This window comes from Patagioenas fasciata, chromosome 8 (assembly GCF_037038585.1).
Source record: "Patagioenas fasciata isolate bPatFas1 chromosome 8, bPatFas1.hap1, whole genome shotgun sequence".
In the NCBI taxonomy this organism is placed as follows: domain Eukaryota; kingdom Metazoa; phylum Chordata; class Aves; order Columbiformes; family Columbidae; genus Patagioenas; species Patagioenas fasciata.
In genome coordinates, this window is record NC_092527.1 from 25,591,412 (window position 1) to 25,607,817 (window position 16,406).

Consider the following 16,406-nt stretch of genomic DNA (forward strand, 5'->3'; position numbering starts at 1 on the left):
CCTTCACAACGTTCCATTCTGTGTTCAGTACTTGATTTGCAGGTTATCATCTGCCATGAGCAGAAATTATTTGACTTTCTGTCATATGACAGGACAAGGCACTGGCACTTAAGGCTTGATATTATTCTTATCTCATAGATCTCATGATCACAACTCTCTAGAGCACAGATGGCCACCTCTCCACTGTAGTCCCTTGGGATACAACACTGTCACCCCTTCATTCTGGCTTCTGCACTGAGCCAGAGTATAGGGCCAGCTGCAGCCCTGCAGTGGAGAACAATCCCTTTCACGTGCCAGCATCTGCTCTGTGCCTCTGGCACCATCTTCCCAGAAATGGCTGGGACCTGAAGAGATCACTCAGCTGGAGGATTAGCGCTCTTGTTTCAATCCTAGAACAACCTGCCCTGGGAAGCATTTCAGTGGCTGGTCAGCTCTAGATGATGTCCTACCAGTATCTCTCGTTACTTCTTCCTCCTCTGCAGCCCACAGTCCCCTGCAGGCTCCCAGATGTGGAGCTGCTGCCCTTCTCCCCAGAGACCTGCTGTTCACAGGCTGCACCCTCATCCTGCCTTTATTCTGAGACATATTGTCTTTTCATTCTGCCTACTCACTACCCCCAGACAGTTCTTCCTTACTGACCGGGTTTTTGTGCTGAGCTTTCCTGCTGGCAGCAACCCGAGACCTCTGGCCTCTGACACGTCTCCTTCAAGGAATGATGATGACAGACCTGTGCTGCTTGGAGCTGCTTTCCTGGGGTCACATTTTACCTATAGCCCACCCTCAATTTGGCCTGCAAGTAGGTAGCCTGTGATCCATTCAAAATTCTGAATCTGCACCGGCTGGTTGAGCTGATGATTTTCTGTCTTAATGCCTCATTTTCCCAAAGGCAGCAGTGGACAAAATGTATTCAAGTAGACCCACGGAAAGCTGAACCAATTACTCTGCCTCCAGTAGTGGCACAAACCACAATGTCATAAGGGTGAATCCAGTACTGAGGCTAGGATTTTTTTTAAATGTCCTTATTAAGGCTGAAGGTTTTTGTTTGCTTTTTTTTTTTCTTTTAAAGATTTTCTGTATTAAGGCTGCACTACTTTTGGGCAGGCCTTCACCCTCACATGATCTAGAGGTCCCCTCAAGTGCACCTGGATCAAATAATAAATCATAGTCCTTCCTTGATATCCTACAGTCTAAACAGGCAATGTGCATTGAAAGGTTCAATGAAAAGGGTCATGGTACATTGAAGGGATTCAATGAGTTCATTACTAAAAATTTAACCAACTGATTTGTACTGGTAACTCAAACACACTTCTTCACCAAGTCCTTGTGTAATATCAGCTAGGCTTTGCAGTGTATCAGGTTAGTTCTTATTTATACTTTGTTTTTATTCCAGGGGCTGGATCATCTGAGCTATTGAACACTAACAGGATGTATTGTACTGTACCACATGTGTGGCACTGTGTATCTTTGGCCTCGGCACTGCTGGGGGATTTCCTTCAATGTGACTGACAGTCACATAAGAAGAAGGCAAGGGTACGGGCCCACAGGTTGTTTTTTATTTGATTTTCAATTTTTCTTTGAAATGCCATGTATTTCACACCTCTCAGGAGAAGAAAGCAAATCATAGCTGGTGTTCTTCTCTTTCACTATTCTAAATCAATATAAGCCAAAGGATAGGGGACATCCTATTGTATCACACTAGGGGTTTCTTACATGATGTACCGGAAATTGCAGTAGCCTGACTTTCTACACAGTCAACAGGGACGCAGCATCACCATAGTGAAGAATCCTCCTCCACCACCATCCTCTTGCTAAAACAGTCCAGTGCTGGTTGTGCCACTGTGGTGGGATCAATTCATAGGGCTGTTCTATTTCCTTTATTTTCTCCTTGAACTTCCCAAAACACCCTGCTAATTTTGTGCTACTTCCTCTGGCAGGACTGAAATCATAGTGAAGCTGTACATTATACCAGTCGACATTAGCATCAGGTATTCTTTTCTTCAGCTTTTAAAACACGATTCCTCATCTGTCTTTCTTATGACTGTAGTTACTTGTTATCACTAAGTGTAGATTTTGTTCCCTGATGATTGCTGAATTACTCATGAATTATGTTATCATTATATTTTTGTGAGGATGATCAGCAACTTTCCAAAGTTTCTGAATGCCTCTGGTTAAGGCCCTAGCCCGAGTTTCAATAGGTCTGCCCTGTGGTGATGATGCCTCTGTTAGGCCCATTAGAAAAAGTTGCTCCTTCACTTCTCCACCTTGCAGGGCATGCACCTTTGGGATGACCTGCTGTACACCATGGTGGTTCTGCAGCTGGTTCCAGAGGAGCTCCACTGCCTCTGCAGCCAGCTGGGACCAGCGGCTCAGGAGCCCCGCTAAGCTCAGCCACCTTCATGGCAATTGGACAAGACGTCACCTCTGTGCCTCTCTTTTACCATGGGATACTGGGACAGATGTTTCCCTTTTCCTGACTTTTTTTCTGCCTGGAATGAGGAAGGGTCTCTTCTTTCTTAATGCTGATCATAGTCTAGAGCTAATCATCTTGGCTTTATTCAAAGATGATGAGTTAGAGCAGCAACAGAGTGATTTACTGTTGGTGGAGTCACAGTACAGGTCACAGGAACGCTGTTAGCAGCCTAATTTCCTCACCCTTTTGGAGACTAAAGTGTTGATTTGCTGAGTATTGCAAACAACTGATAAACTTCATTGACTTCATCCTTTTCAACTCAGTTATGTTCATGTGAGTTCATGTACTAATATTTAACCAAGCTTTTTGAGCTAGCTGGTCAAATGTCATTTCTGTAATCTGAAAACTGATGATGTGGTTTGTATCATATCTCTAGTACTGTTGTGGTACATAACAAATACGGGTGTTACACATATTGTGGAATGTTGAAGTAATCACTGAACCTTAATACATGCTGCTCATGGCAGATCCTTTGTCAAATTGCTGCCAGATATGAGGCAGAGGTTGATATTGGGATTTTCTACAAGGCACTAAGGAAAGTCCAGTCTGAAAGTAGGAAGAGTTTAGCAGATGAGATGATGTTATTCACAGCAAAACAGGCAAGATGATTTCCACTGGCTACTCTGTTATTCCATTCAGTGAAAGTGCTTGAGTGAAATGACACATTCTAATGTAAGGACATTGGAGTCTGAGGTTGGATGTGCTGGATCATGACTGTAGTCAAGCCAGCCCAGAATCCTGTCCTAACAGTAGCTTAAAAATGAGTTGCCAAGGAGCTGAATCCAAGCATTGCAACCAAAGAGGAAAATGCTTTCAGACTGCTCCAGCCTCCAGTGATTCCTGAGCCTTTTGTGATATCTTTCTGTTAGAGTACTCTCAACTCATTTTTCTCCCATTAATTTGTTCAGTTACCTTTTGGACACGTACATCTTTCAAAATGCTGTTCCACAGCTCAAGAGCATGGCATCTGAAGAACCACCTTCTTCTGCCTGTTTAAAACCTGCCAATTGCTATTCTTGTGTTCCGTAGCCCTATACGGGAGGAGAATATGAGCAGTCATTCAGTTCATACAGTGGCAACCCACCCTGACAATTTGACCTCAAATTCACAGGTGGAGCCACAGAATGGTGGCATTTCATAACAAGACCTGAGGCCCCAACATCTGCTTTCATACCACACTGGGAAGAAAACAAACGCTTTCAGGTACGTCTTCTGAATGTGAACTGTATCAGGATCTGTCTTTTCTACTCAATTAAGTCTTTCATACTCAAATAATTCTTGTCTTTCTGTCATCAGAGGTGATCCAAGGCCTTTGACAGTTAAATCTCTTGCCAGGGAAACTCACAGATCTCTCCCAGCAGTTCTGACTTTATCCCAACACCATCTCAAAACTCTTCATGGCTTATGCAAGTAATGAGATCAAGAACAAAAAAGCCATGTCTGGATGTAGGAGTGACGCTGCAAGCAAAGACCTGCTTTTCCAGTGCATTGGGTTTCACAGCCGTTGTTCACCCTCAGGGCTGCTGATAGAGGAAGGCAACGCATCTCATCTGCAAAAGCAAAGGAAAATGCAAACAACTTGAGTTTTTCCTTGATGACAATAAAAATGATGGTTCTCAACAATATAACCATCCCTCCCGACATGGCCCAGAAGGACCCTCTCAACTTCACCCATCTGACCACTTCTGGTTTTGAATACCCTTGGTCCACAGTATTCAGAGCAGTGCCATTGGGCCAGAATTTGTTGCTGATAAAGGATATCATTATGATCACGAGAGAATGTGGCCTCAAGTTCTAAGCCAATGAGTTGGTGCAGGAAAGAAAATGCCTTTCACAGCCCATCACCATTAGCTGAGAGACAAATAAGAGATATAGATATAGAGAAAAGAATGCATTTATGATATATAAGGATATATGCCTGGGTACTAGAAGAGCTGACAGATGTCAATCTATGCATGAGTGCAAACAGCAAGAGTTTAAGCACACACATAGCAGCTAGACCTTCAATATCTCTGCATTTTGAGTTTGTTTAACAGCATTAGAACATTACTTCTTTAGTCCTACTGGAATGATTACCCAACAAAACATAAGCTGGAGAGGTAAAATAATCAGTGTGCAAACAAGGAGTTCACCCCTAGTTTATTCATTCTTATCTTGAACAGATTAATAAGTAATCTCATTTCTCAGCAGGAATAAGGAGGGACTATTGGCTGATTTCAGTCATGTGCTTTGATATGACAGCATATAAATAAGCAGGGATGTACAGATCCAACATCAGGCTCTTCTGACACTTGACTTCTCACCCTCAACCCACCATGGAGCTTCTGGGAACGACCACTATTTTCTTGCTGGTCTGCATCGCATGCCTTCTTCTCTTTACCACATGGAGAAGAACATCGCAAAAACAGAAGCAGCCTCCTGGTCCCACCACGCTCCCCATTGTTGGAAACATCTTCCAGCTGAACCTGCGGAACTTGCCTGAAAGCTTGAAGAAGGTAAGGGGCTGTCTACTTCTTTCTCTGTTGTCTCCACTGCATATGAATCAAAATCCAGGTGAAGACCGTCTCAGCTTAATCCATAAGCTCAAATTCTGTTGACCAAATGTCTGATCAAACGGAAACCAAAGGTTTCCTAGAAATACATGCTTTTGAAGTCTATATATTGCAATAATCTATAAATCTAAGTCTACATGTAAGAAGAAGAAGTGTTCCAGGTCACACCAAGACCCTTTCTACAGTTGTAGCCAAAACAAATGCAAGGATGCACTGAGTCTTTGCTCATACACTCGCCCAACTACCAGAGGTCTGTGGCCCACGAGATTTTAGGGACAACTCTGGTGTCCTTGTGCTCAAAATCCCTTTTGGCACTTGCCTGTGGATATAATTGCTTTTGAGCCTCTGTAAACTGTTATCCGCTGTGCTCTGTCCAAAGCTATTCCAGACTCTTTTTCCAGCCCTCTGAAGAACTATGTCTTTTTCTGGGATTTGGGCTTAACACCTCACCTTTCCGTTCATGTCCCCTAATTCTTGCACAATTTACTCTAACCCTGGCTGTAATTCATAGTTGAAAGATCTCTGCACTGCTGCTAATTTATGTCACATGTCAGCGATGTTGAGACAGTGGCGTCACCCCTCAGACTTCTTCCCTTCAAACTTCTTTTCATGTCATTAACATTGAGATATGCTGTTCTTTGTGATACACTTTCCTACAGCTCAGCAAGGAGTATGGTTCTGTCTTCACCGTATATTTAGGCCCACAAAAGGTCGTGGTGCTGTATGGCTACGACGTGGTGAAAGAAGCTCTGATTGATCAGGGAGATGACTTCAGTGGAAGAGGCAATTTACCACTGATTAAAAAACTCTTAAAAGAAAAAGGTATGGCCCTGGTAGTGTGAGTGTACAAAGCATAGAAAGCAGTGGAGGAGGTGGATTTCATATACTACATTAATGCATTCAAATTAGCAGCAAAAAACTAAATGCCTAACTTATTACTTACTGGAGAACAGTTTGTGGTCCCATGTTAGTATCACTGAGTCATTTTCTATTTTCAGCATGCTTCAAATTACGGCTAACACTCTGTTCAATAAATGTGCCTCTAAGAACTTATGTGTTTTTCTCCCAGATAATATAAGCTGTCCCAGAAAGGGTCACATTCAAGATTAGGCCCTGAGTTTATTCACCAGGACAGTTCTAGGACGGCATATATTCTATTCCATGGTACTATGGTACAGCATCAAAGATACTGACAATAATAATATGCTGTTTGAGGGTGCACAGCAGAACATTTAAGCAGTTATGTCAGTGCAAAAACCATGGGCTTGTGGTCGAGATCAATTCAGTACTAGCATTAACTTCTCATTTACATCCTATAGTAGTTTTTCTTGTTCTGAGAATAAACTCAGTTTTACTCAAAGTGCTGTGACATATGGATCAGTCTTAACATCAGCAGAGTTGCAGAGAAGTTACATTTCTGGATATACAGCAATTGCAGTGTAACTTCACAAAGAGGTGTCTTTGTATCTTGAGCACTTACTGTGTAGCATCCCATTCAGGGGAAAAAAAAAAAGTTTCTTCATGGAGGTCTATTTTTCCTTCCTGTTTCAGGCATTGTGACCAGCAATGGGGAGACCTGGAAGCAGCTCCGACGATTTGCACTCACTACCTTGCGCGATTTTGGGATGGGGAAGAAGAGCATCGAGGAGCGAATCCAGGAGGAAGCTCATTTTCTAGTGGAGCGGATCAGGAACACACATGGTAGGACATGGAGTTTGTGTGTGCTGGGAAACCCTGCATTTCTGCAATGAGACAATGAGGGGTGTAGAGCTGTTTCACCAAATCTATGACCCAAGAAACAGACATGTGGCTGCTGTTTCTGCTCCCTGCTCCAGTAGGCAAAGCTGGGTGAGAGTCAGTCAAAGGCTCTGAGACATTAAGGAGGGATAAATATGGAAGATTGGTGTTGGAAAGCATCCTTTATCCTGTTCTGCTTGAGGAACAAGACAGAAAGTGGTAAAGGGAATGGTTTGGCCCCAAAGCTGAGGGTTTAGTGCAATTCAGCCATGGAGATGGGGCTGGACACTGCCACATAACCTCCCAGTATTGGTGGAGGGTGTGCAATGGGAACAGGGACTATAAGCTGCTTTTGAAGGCAGGGTGTGATGCATTTTCTCATAGTATATAATAGCTACAACTAGTTATCTATGAGACTCAGCATGAACACACCAGCTCTGATGAGACATCTGCTGAGTCCTCAATGGCCAGGGAGGCATCAGTGCTGACAAGTTGCCATTTTCTGACTCCTTGTTTTTCTTTTAGGATTTTAACCCTTTCCATGTTGTTGTTTCTCCTCTTGAAACATTGAGATGACCTCTATCATTGCCTGTAGTTAAACCTTTCCTCTCATTCTTTTTGCGTCCAATCCCATTTTTTTTTTTCTCACATTGTAGTCCTCTTCTTAGCAGCTTATGTAGCTGTGCTATCAAAACTAGACTTCGACCACAGGCATTTGAATCCCTAGGATAGGGTTACACAGCTGAGGTTATGGTATTAGAGTTCACAAACAAGTTGTGATAGCCTAAAGACAGGGCTCAGGCAAAGTCCTTATGGTTACATTTGGTTTGGTGGGAATCATTAGGCCATTTCTAATAGACAGTTTATAAGGGGGACAGGCATGTGTCAGCTGAAGAGGAACCAAGCCACTCAGACCAGTGACCTGAGAACAGGACAAAGACACTGAAACCATTCAAACAGGGAAGTTAGGTCACTTCAAGCAAAGAAGAACAATTTAGATAAGCCCATCACCATCCTTTCAAAGGACTCTCAAACTCTGGATCTCAAGAGGATGCAAAACTTCCCTCCAGTGTCAGAGAAGGGGGTGATGCCTGAAATACTGAAACCAAGATACCCTTTGTTGATTTTGTTCCAGCACAACCCTTCAACCCTATCAACTTCCTAGTCCACGCTGTTGCCAACATCATCTGCTCCATCATCTTTGGGGATCGGTTTGACTATGAGGATGAAAAATTTATAACTTTAATTGACTTGCTGAATGAAAACAATGACCTCCAGTCCACTGTACAAGTACAGGTGTGTACAGCCTTATATAAATAATAAATATGTTAAGGATTATAATATTGTCTTGATAAATACTTATCCATCTTCAATTGGAGTATATTTTAACAAATTCTTGGAGGTCAAAAAGGCAGTTAAATAACATATTCCTGTTAGTTTTTTTCCTTGTCTTATGGAGTTGTCATTTTATGTCCAAAGAATAACATCATTTCACAAGTTTCTGAAGTGGAGTCTATCCTTGAATAGAGTGAAACCAGAAAGTAAAAGGCATTAAAATCCAGTTGAATAATGCAGAGCTACTCTTCCAAAAGTGTTCACTTGCCCCATTTTCATAGTTACAGTTAGGCGAATATTGTATTGTATCCACATTAATCAGAATGTGCTTTTCCATCATTTTATTCTTACAGATCTACAATTTCTTCCCAACTGTCATGGACTATTTACCTGGGCCCCATCAAAAACTGATTGAAAATACTGAAAAACTTAATCAATTTGTGCAAAAAATCATAGCAGAACATCAGAAAACCCTGGATCCCACTTGTCCTCGTGATTTTATTGATGCTTTTCTTAATAAAATGGAACAGGTAACGTAAGAGCAAGAGATTTCTTAGATTATAACAAAACCACTGCTGGAATCCCAGCTTCTTTTCAGTTGTGGCAAAGCACAGGCCTTTTGTAAATACAGAGGGGAACTTGCTTTTCTTGGCACATCAGCTTCATTATATCCTATTTTCTTATTAAGAATTTTTAAAGGCAGAATTAAGACTACTAGCTAAAGTTCGGAATATTGAAGACAAATCTGGTTGATGTAATTCAATGCTCGTACCAGATTTTAAAAAGTTCATAATATTATGTAGTAGAAGTACCATAAATGCTGTTGTTCTGGAGAGTGAGTGTCATAGTTTTCAAAATATATTAGGTGTGTTTAAAAACATACATTGTGGGTACAGAAGATTCCTGTTTCAACAACAGCTTATCTCTGTCATTCTAAACATTCTTCCAAATCTTCCTCCAGGAGAAAGGGAACGGTCACTCAGAATTCACCACTGAGACTTTGAGCAGAACCACAGTCGACTTGTTCCTTGCAGGAACACAGACCACCAGCATCACACTGAGATATGGACTTCTGATTCTCCAGAAATACCCAGAGATAGCAGGTAATAGAAAAGGAAATAAAGAATTTAAACATTATAATAGGTCGTGGGATTAATTTGGACAATTCCTGTCCCCGCCCTACATGGCAATTTTCCCCATACCAAGGAAAAATATATTTGCAGTGTAGAAATGTCTATTAGTCTTGGTTACACTCACAGGGGAGAGATATCAGTAGTAAGTACACTCACAGATTCCTGCTGCTCTAAAAGCAAGTTTTGTTGTAAATATGGGGAGAGATTTAAGCAAAGAGATGGAGAACTTGTCCATTTAACACTTACTTCTCTCCTAACAGAGAGAATGCAAAAGGAGATTGACTGTGTGACTGGCCGAGACCGAAGCCCCTGCATGGCAGATCGGAGCCGGATGCCCTACACAGATGCTGTGGCCCATGAAATCCAGAGATTCATTGATTTCCTTCCATTTAATGTCCCACGTTGTGTGATCAAAGACATCAAGTTCAGAGATTATTTTATCCCCAAGGTCTGTTCTACTGTGTCTGAGAAATGTCATAACCTCTTGCGAACAATAATGTGCACTATTCATTGCATGGTGTTTGATTTTCAAAAACAATGAAATGAGAAAAAGAGTTGGAATAATATTGTTTGGAAAGGGATTCTGGAAGTTATTGAGCCTTTTCAGCCTCTATGTGAAGAGAAGATAGAGCTTTCTATTTTTTTCTCATAATTGTATTCGTTAAATATTCATTGGAAGATGGTTCAACTCTGACTACCCTTCTATTCAGCTCTGGGAATTTCTTGATGCTGCTTTGCTTTAGCATGTCTCTGTTTTAATTTTCTTCTCTTCTCTTTCTTAACTCAGGACACGATGATATTTCCAATGCTGAGTTCTGTCTTATATGATAGGAAGGAATTTCCAAATCCAGAAAAATTTGACCCAGGACACTTTCTGAATGCAAATGGTACCTTTAAAAAGAGTGACTACTTCATGCCATTTTCTGCAGGTAAGACCTCTCTCTATTTCAGACCTTGGACTATCCTCTCCTAGAATCTCTCTGAAGACTTTAGTGCCTCCCTCACCACAGTCAGTACAGTGATGTCTGGTGATCTGTCATACTCGTCATTTCTGGGCAGCTCAAAGCCCTGTACTAGAGTTTCAATTGACTTCCTTGTTTAGCAATCACAGAAGCTACTCCAACGTGCTCTTCAAGAAGAGATGTGAGAAGTGAGACTCAGCCAGGCAACTTAGCAAATTAGCACCAAACAGCAGAACGTGAGAAAATGAAGTCTTCAGATTGGCTTTGCCCACTAAGCACTCCCATTGTTCTGGACACTTAGCCCCTAGGTTTCCTTCATTTGCCTCCCCAAAATGCGGCAGCGCTGCCTCTCCATTCTCAGATGTATGAACTTTCATGGAGCGGTGGTTAAAAATAAGTTACCAGCAAAATACTCCACTGTCACCTCACTTTTTATTTTTTTTTCCTTGCAGGAAAACGCATCTGTGCAGGAGAAGGTCTGGCCCGGATGGAGATATTCATATTTTTAACAGCCATCCTGCAGAACTTTACCTTGAAGCCCACTGTGGATCACAAGGACGTTGACATTTCCCCAATAGTCAGTGCATTGGTAAATCTGCCCCGACCTTATGAGGTCTCTTTTCTTCCACGTTAGCCAAGTGAAGACAGTTAACAGCTCCCAAACTCACAAAATCTCTGCTTGAATGATAGTGATTTCCCAATCTGCTGAGACTGTAACACGTAGATCATTTGCAAGATACTTTCTGGAGAGAAAGGTGTTCAGGAAAGAAAAATGTGTGTTGCTTTTACAATCACCACAGCCAGCTCTAGGCAGAGACATCCCGAACTGTCAGGGAGTGTGGACCGGTGCTCAGGGAGCCCTGCTGCTCCTGTCCCTCTCACTTGATCCTCTCAGCACAGCAGGAACAGAGGCTTGTACTTCAGGGTTTCCACAAATTTTGCTCTCTCCTCTGTATTTTCAGCTTGTTTGTGACCAATTTGTAATTGTAAGCATTAAACAGCGGGGTTTTTTTTCTGTGAGAAAATGATCATCTACTGTATTCTTGCCCCAACACATACTCTCTCCTCTGGTGGGGATGGAGTTTATCAATCACTGGGCAGATGGGTCCTCTCCTGTAAATTATAATGAATACTTGTGAAATCACAATTTTTATTGCAAAATCAAGAAGTAGCACACCAATTGGTTGCTTTTTCTGATATTCCAGAAGAACACCTGTTAGTCAAAAACCTGCCTTCACAAAGCTTATTCTCCCAAATGCCTTCCAGTTCTTGTATCTTTCAGACTGTTTCATTTCACTCATTTATGTGACATGTATTATGGCTTGAAGACTGAGCTGGCCAATGACCTATATGTCCTGAATAGGAAAGAAGGAGCCACAAGGATCAATTCCTGTCCCTGCATATGACAACCCCACAGATCACACCATGTGTCTGAGAGCATTGTCCAGTCTCTTCTTGAACACCATCAGGCTTGGGGCCGTGACACCTCCCTGGGGAGCCTGTTCCAGTGCTCCAGCACCCTCTGGGTGAAGAAGCTTTTTCTCATGTCCAAACTAAACCTCCCCCGGCACATCTTCCTGCCATTCCCTCAGGTTCTGTCATTGGTCACTAAAGAGAAGAATTTGGTGCCTACCCTTCCTCCTCCCCTTACGCGGAAGCTGTAGACTGCGAATGAGGTCTCCTCTAAGCTGAGCAAACCAAGTGACATGAGCCGCTCCTCATACAGCTTCCTCTCCAAACCCTTCACCAACTTCGTAGTCCTCTTCTGGACACTCTCTAGTAGCTTAATAACTTTTTAATACTCTGGTGCCCAGAACTGCACACAGTGCTCCAGGTGAGGCCGCACCAGTGCAGAGCAGAAAGGGACAATCACCTCCCTTGCCTGGCTGCCAATGCTGTGCTGGATGCACCCAGGACACAGTTGGCCCTCTTGGCTGCTAGGACACACTGATGGCTCATGTTCAACTTGCTGTCAACCAGAACCCCCAGATCCTTCTCCACGGAGCTGCTTTCCTGCACCTCATCCCTCAGTCTGTATGTACAGCCAGGGTTGCCATTTCCCAGGAGCAAAATACGGCACTTGCCCTTGTTGAGCTTCACGTGGTTGGTGATTGCCCAGTTCTCCTATTTGTCCAGATCCCTCTGCAGGGCCTCTCTGCCCTCGAGAGTGTCAACAGCTCCCCTCAATCTTGGATCATCAGCAAACTTACTAAGCAATCCCTCGAGTCCTGTGTCTAAGTCACTTATAAAGACACTGAAGAGTGCTGTCCCTAAGATGGATCCCTGCGGAACCCCGCTAGTGACTGGTTGCCAGCCCAACATAACCCAATTTACTAGAACCCTTTGAGCCCGGCCCGTCAGACAATTGCTCACCCACTGCATTGTGTGTTTACCCAGCTGTGTGCTGAACATCTTGCCTGTAGTTGCTGGGGTCATCCCTGTTAACCTTCTTACAGATTGGGACAATGTTTACCAGCTTCCAGTTTTCTGGGACCTCTCCAGATTCCCAACAGCATAGAAAAAATCACAGAGAGGTCTCGCTATGACATTAGGCAGCTCTTTAAGCACCCTTGGATGAATCCCATCAGGTCCCATCAACTTGTAGAGATCTAGCTGGAGTAGCAGATCCCATACAAGTTCCAGATCGATTGCCTATTTGCAATGCCACTGTCACACCATCTTCCAGCCAGCCAGGGAGTCAGGCACTAAAATTCCCTCCCAGTCAAGAGTCACTTGTGGGACAAGCTCCTCTTCCCAGTGCTGCTTCCTGGAGGTGGGATACTCAAAGGTTTGGAAGGAATTTGCTATGTCTTAGCTCTCTTACCTGAAAACACTAGGTACTTACTGATCATGCACAGTTAGATGGATTTCCATCTTCAGAGCTCCTGGAGGTTTCATCTTTGTACTTTAAAAATACCATGCTATTTTCTACACACAAAAAAGCAACTTTTTCAACAGGAACACGATTTGGTCCTTGCTTGGCTTTTACTGCTTGATCTTTTGGAAGTTTCTTCTGCTAACACATCGCCCTCTGGTGTCCCTGTTGCGATCCTGTCAAGAAAACGCCATGAGCAGAGAAGTGCCACATTACTTTTCTTGGGAATTCTCTGTGCCCCAACCACATCGATTCCTTCACCTTCCAACAGCATGCAGCGTTGCATGTGGTGAGTGGATCTCTTCATCACAGCAACTATCAAATATATCTGTTGATTGGGACAAGACATGGCTAAGCCAGCAGTTCTACAAAACCAAAAGCAAATACAGGTGTCACTGGAGTCTATTTAAACCTGTCCTTGAGCCTTCTCTTTACCTTGCTGTAAACATAGAAACCAGACACAGGGCCTCTGTCTGTGAAGAGGAGGGATGAGGCAGGCCAGGAAGCTCTAAGCAGACTGAGAATTCTCCGGATGAGTACAGAGGGAACGAGATACAGCGGTTTAACTTTCATGTGATCTTCTTTACCTATTCAGTGTCACCCAGTGCTTTTGGCCCCCTCAACCTTGAGGGGTGAGGAGCTGTTAACAACAGCTGCATGGATGCTGTCTTAGCACAGTTCCCATTTCAGGCGTGACACTGACAGCATCCTCTGTTTTCAGACATGTCTTTGGAGACCTGAGAAGTGATTAGGGCTTGCAGCTAATATAAGAACTCTAGAGTGTAAGTTGGTACAGTCACAATCTGCTTATTGACAAATGCCCAGTGTTCTGCTGAGCAGAGGACCAACTCTGGCCTTCATGCCCCTGAGAATACGTTTTTGCTTACCTAGCACTAGTCTATCCTTGAGTCCATCCCCTTCTGCACAAACACTCTGACAATCCTTACATCTAACTCCTGTCTTAGGAAAATTTCTACTGGGCTGCTGTCATGTTCATAGCCGCCTTTGGCAACACAGCTTGCTCCAGGCACACATTATGGAAGGAAATGTCTTGCTGCTGCAGGATGAGCATGGTACATTATACCACCCATAAGAAGAGTGAGGAACATAACGGCCTCCTCCTTTCTATGAAGAAAGGCTAGCAGCCCTAAAACATGTTCGCCATTACATGTCTCCCAACTGTTGCAAGATGACAAGGTTCCCTACTGGGCCCAAGGCAGTTGGACACGTTAGAGGATGAAAATGGAAAACAGAGGCCAGCCATTCCGTTCCTCTTGGACACTTCAGGAATTTACACAGCAAGCCTGCTCTTATGATCCCAGGGACAGGGAATCCTCCTTACTACGGAACTATGGCGTTTGACATCCCAACTGGAATGTGAGCAGTGTGTGTTAAGGAAAACAGAAAGTGACTGGGACTCACCTTAACACAGAGCAGGGCTGCCACACATCCACTTCCAGGGGAGTCTGACTCATATTGAGAGTCTGAGCACACAGTCCACATCCGATAACGGAGTGGACTTGCATTGGCAGCGAACTACCATTAGAGCATGGAGTGCACCCAGGCCACATTCCATTCTGTGTTCAGTACTTGATTTGCAGGTTATCTGCCACAAGCAGAAATTATTTGGCTTTCTGTCATGTGACAGGACAAGGCACTGGCACTTAGGGCTTGATATTATTCTTATCTTATAGATCTCATGATCACAACTCTCTAGACCACAGCTGGCCACCTCTCCACTGTAATCCCTTGGGATACAACGCTCTCACCCTTTCATCTTGGCTTCTGTACTGAGCCAGAGTATAGGGTCAGGTGCACCGCTGCAGTGGAGAACAATCCCGTTCACATGCCAGCATCTGCGCTGTGCCTCTGGCACTGCCTTCCCAAAAAGTTCTGGAAACTGAAGAGATAACTAAGTTGTAAGGTCAGTGGTCTTGTTTCCATCTTAGAACAACCTGCCCTGGGAAGCATTTCAGCGGTTTGTCAGTTGTAGATGATGTCCAGCTATTCAGAACCATTTCCAATCTGATAGGAATCAGCAACGTTTCTGTTAGAGGTGGGTGTGGGCCAGAGAAGGGACTTACAGTGAATCGAGGCCTAAGTTCCAAGCAACATTCAAATGTCACATGCTTTCATGAAAATTCCTATTCTTCCAGGGGACAAAGGAGTTTCAAGTAGCACCCTCAGGCTTCTACATTAGCAGCCAAACATCTGTAATTCTCTTCCCCAGTGGCAAAGCTGAAGGAACAGCTTATCCTTGGTGTCATCTCAAGGCACATCAGGGATAAGAGGGTCATTAGGGGCAGTCAGCATGGCTTTACCAAGGGTAGGTCATGCTTGACCAACCTCATAGCCTTTTATGAGAATGTAACAAGGTGGATGGATGATGGCACAGTGGTGGATGTGGTCTACCTTGACTTCAGTAAAGCCTTTGACACAGTCCCTCACAGCATCCTCACAGCTAAATTGAGGAGGTGTGGTCTAGACAATAGAGTAGTAAGGTGGGTTGCAAACTGGCTTAAAGAGAGAAGCCAGAGAGTGGTGGTCAATGGTGCGGAGTCCAGTTGGAGGCCAGTATCTAGTGGAGTGCCTCAGGGGTCAGTACTGGGGCCAATATTATTCAATATATTCATTAATGATTTAGACGAGGGAATTGAGTGTACTATCGGCAAGTTTGCTGATGACACTAAGCTGGGAGGAGCGGTTGACACGCCAGAAGGCTGTGCTGCCATCCAGCGGGACCTGGACAGGCTGGAGAGTTGGGCGGGGGATAACCTGATGGAATTTAACAAGGGAAAGTGTAGAGTCCTGCATCTGGGCAGGAACAATCCCAAGTTCCAGTATAGGTTGGGGCATGACCTATTAGAGAGCAGTGTAGGGGAAAGGGACCTGGGGGTCCTGGTGGACAACAGGATGACCATGAGCCAGCACTGTGCCCTTGTGGCCAGGAAGGCTAATGGCATCCTTGGGTGTATTACAAGGGGGGTGGTCAGTAGATCGAGAGAGGTCCTCCTTCCCCTCTACGCCGCCCTGGTGAGGCCCCATCTGGAATATTGTGTCCAGTTCTGGGCCCCTCAGTTCAAGAAGGACAGGGAACTGCTGGAGAGGGTCCAGCGTAGGGCAACAAAGATGATTAAGGGAGTGGAGCATCTCCCTTATGAAGAAAGGCTGAGGGAGCTGGGGCTCTTTAGTTTGGAGAAGAGGAGACTGAGGGGTGACCTTATTAATGTTTGTAAATATATAAAGGGTGAGTGCCACGAGGATGGAGTCAGGCTCTTCTCAGTGGCAAACAATGATAGGACAAGGGGCAATGGGATCAAGCTGGAACACAAGAGGTTCCAC

At 44.0% G+C, this 16,406-nt stretch overlaps 1 protein-coding gene across 1 annotated transcript; it reads left to right on the forward strand.

Moving 5' to 3' along the window:
- The first annotated feature begins 4,679 nt into the window (after positions 1-4,679).
- Positions 4,680-11,214, forward strand: LOC136104363 (cytochrome P450 2H1-like). The gene is made up of 9 exons (XM_065843276.2): positions 4,680-4,965; positions 5,682-5,844; positions 6,574-6,723; positions 7,895-8,055; positions 8,448-8,624; positions 9,056-9,197; positions 9,488-9,675; positions 10,015-10,156; positions 10,642-11,214. The coding sequence occupies exons 1-9, from the start codon at positions 4,786-4,788 to the stop codon at positions 10,821-10,823; spliced, it is 1,485 nt and encodes a 494-aa protein (XP_065699348.1). The 5' UTR covers positions 4,680-4,785; the 3' UTR covers positions 10,824-11,214.
- The last annotated feature ends 5,192 nt before the right edge of the window (positions 11,215-16,406 follow it).

What these genes read in the sequence shown, in the direction of transcription:
- LOC136104363 (XM_065843276.2), top strand. Translation starts at nt 4,786, where the DNA reads ATGGAGCTTCTGGGAACGACCACTATTTTCTTGCTGGTCTGCATCGCA. An exon ending in GCGGATCAGGAACACACATG is followed by an intron (nt 6,724 to 7,894) that starts GTAGGACATGGA and finishes ATTTTGTTCCAG; the next exon opens with CACAACCCTTCAACCCTATC. An exon ending in TTCTTAATAAAATGGAACAG is followed by an intron (nt 8,625 to 9,055) that starts GTAACGTAAGAG and finishes ATCTTCCTCCAG; the next exon opens with GAGAAAGGGAACGGTCACTC.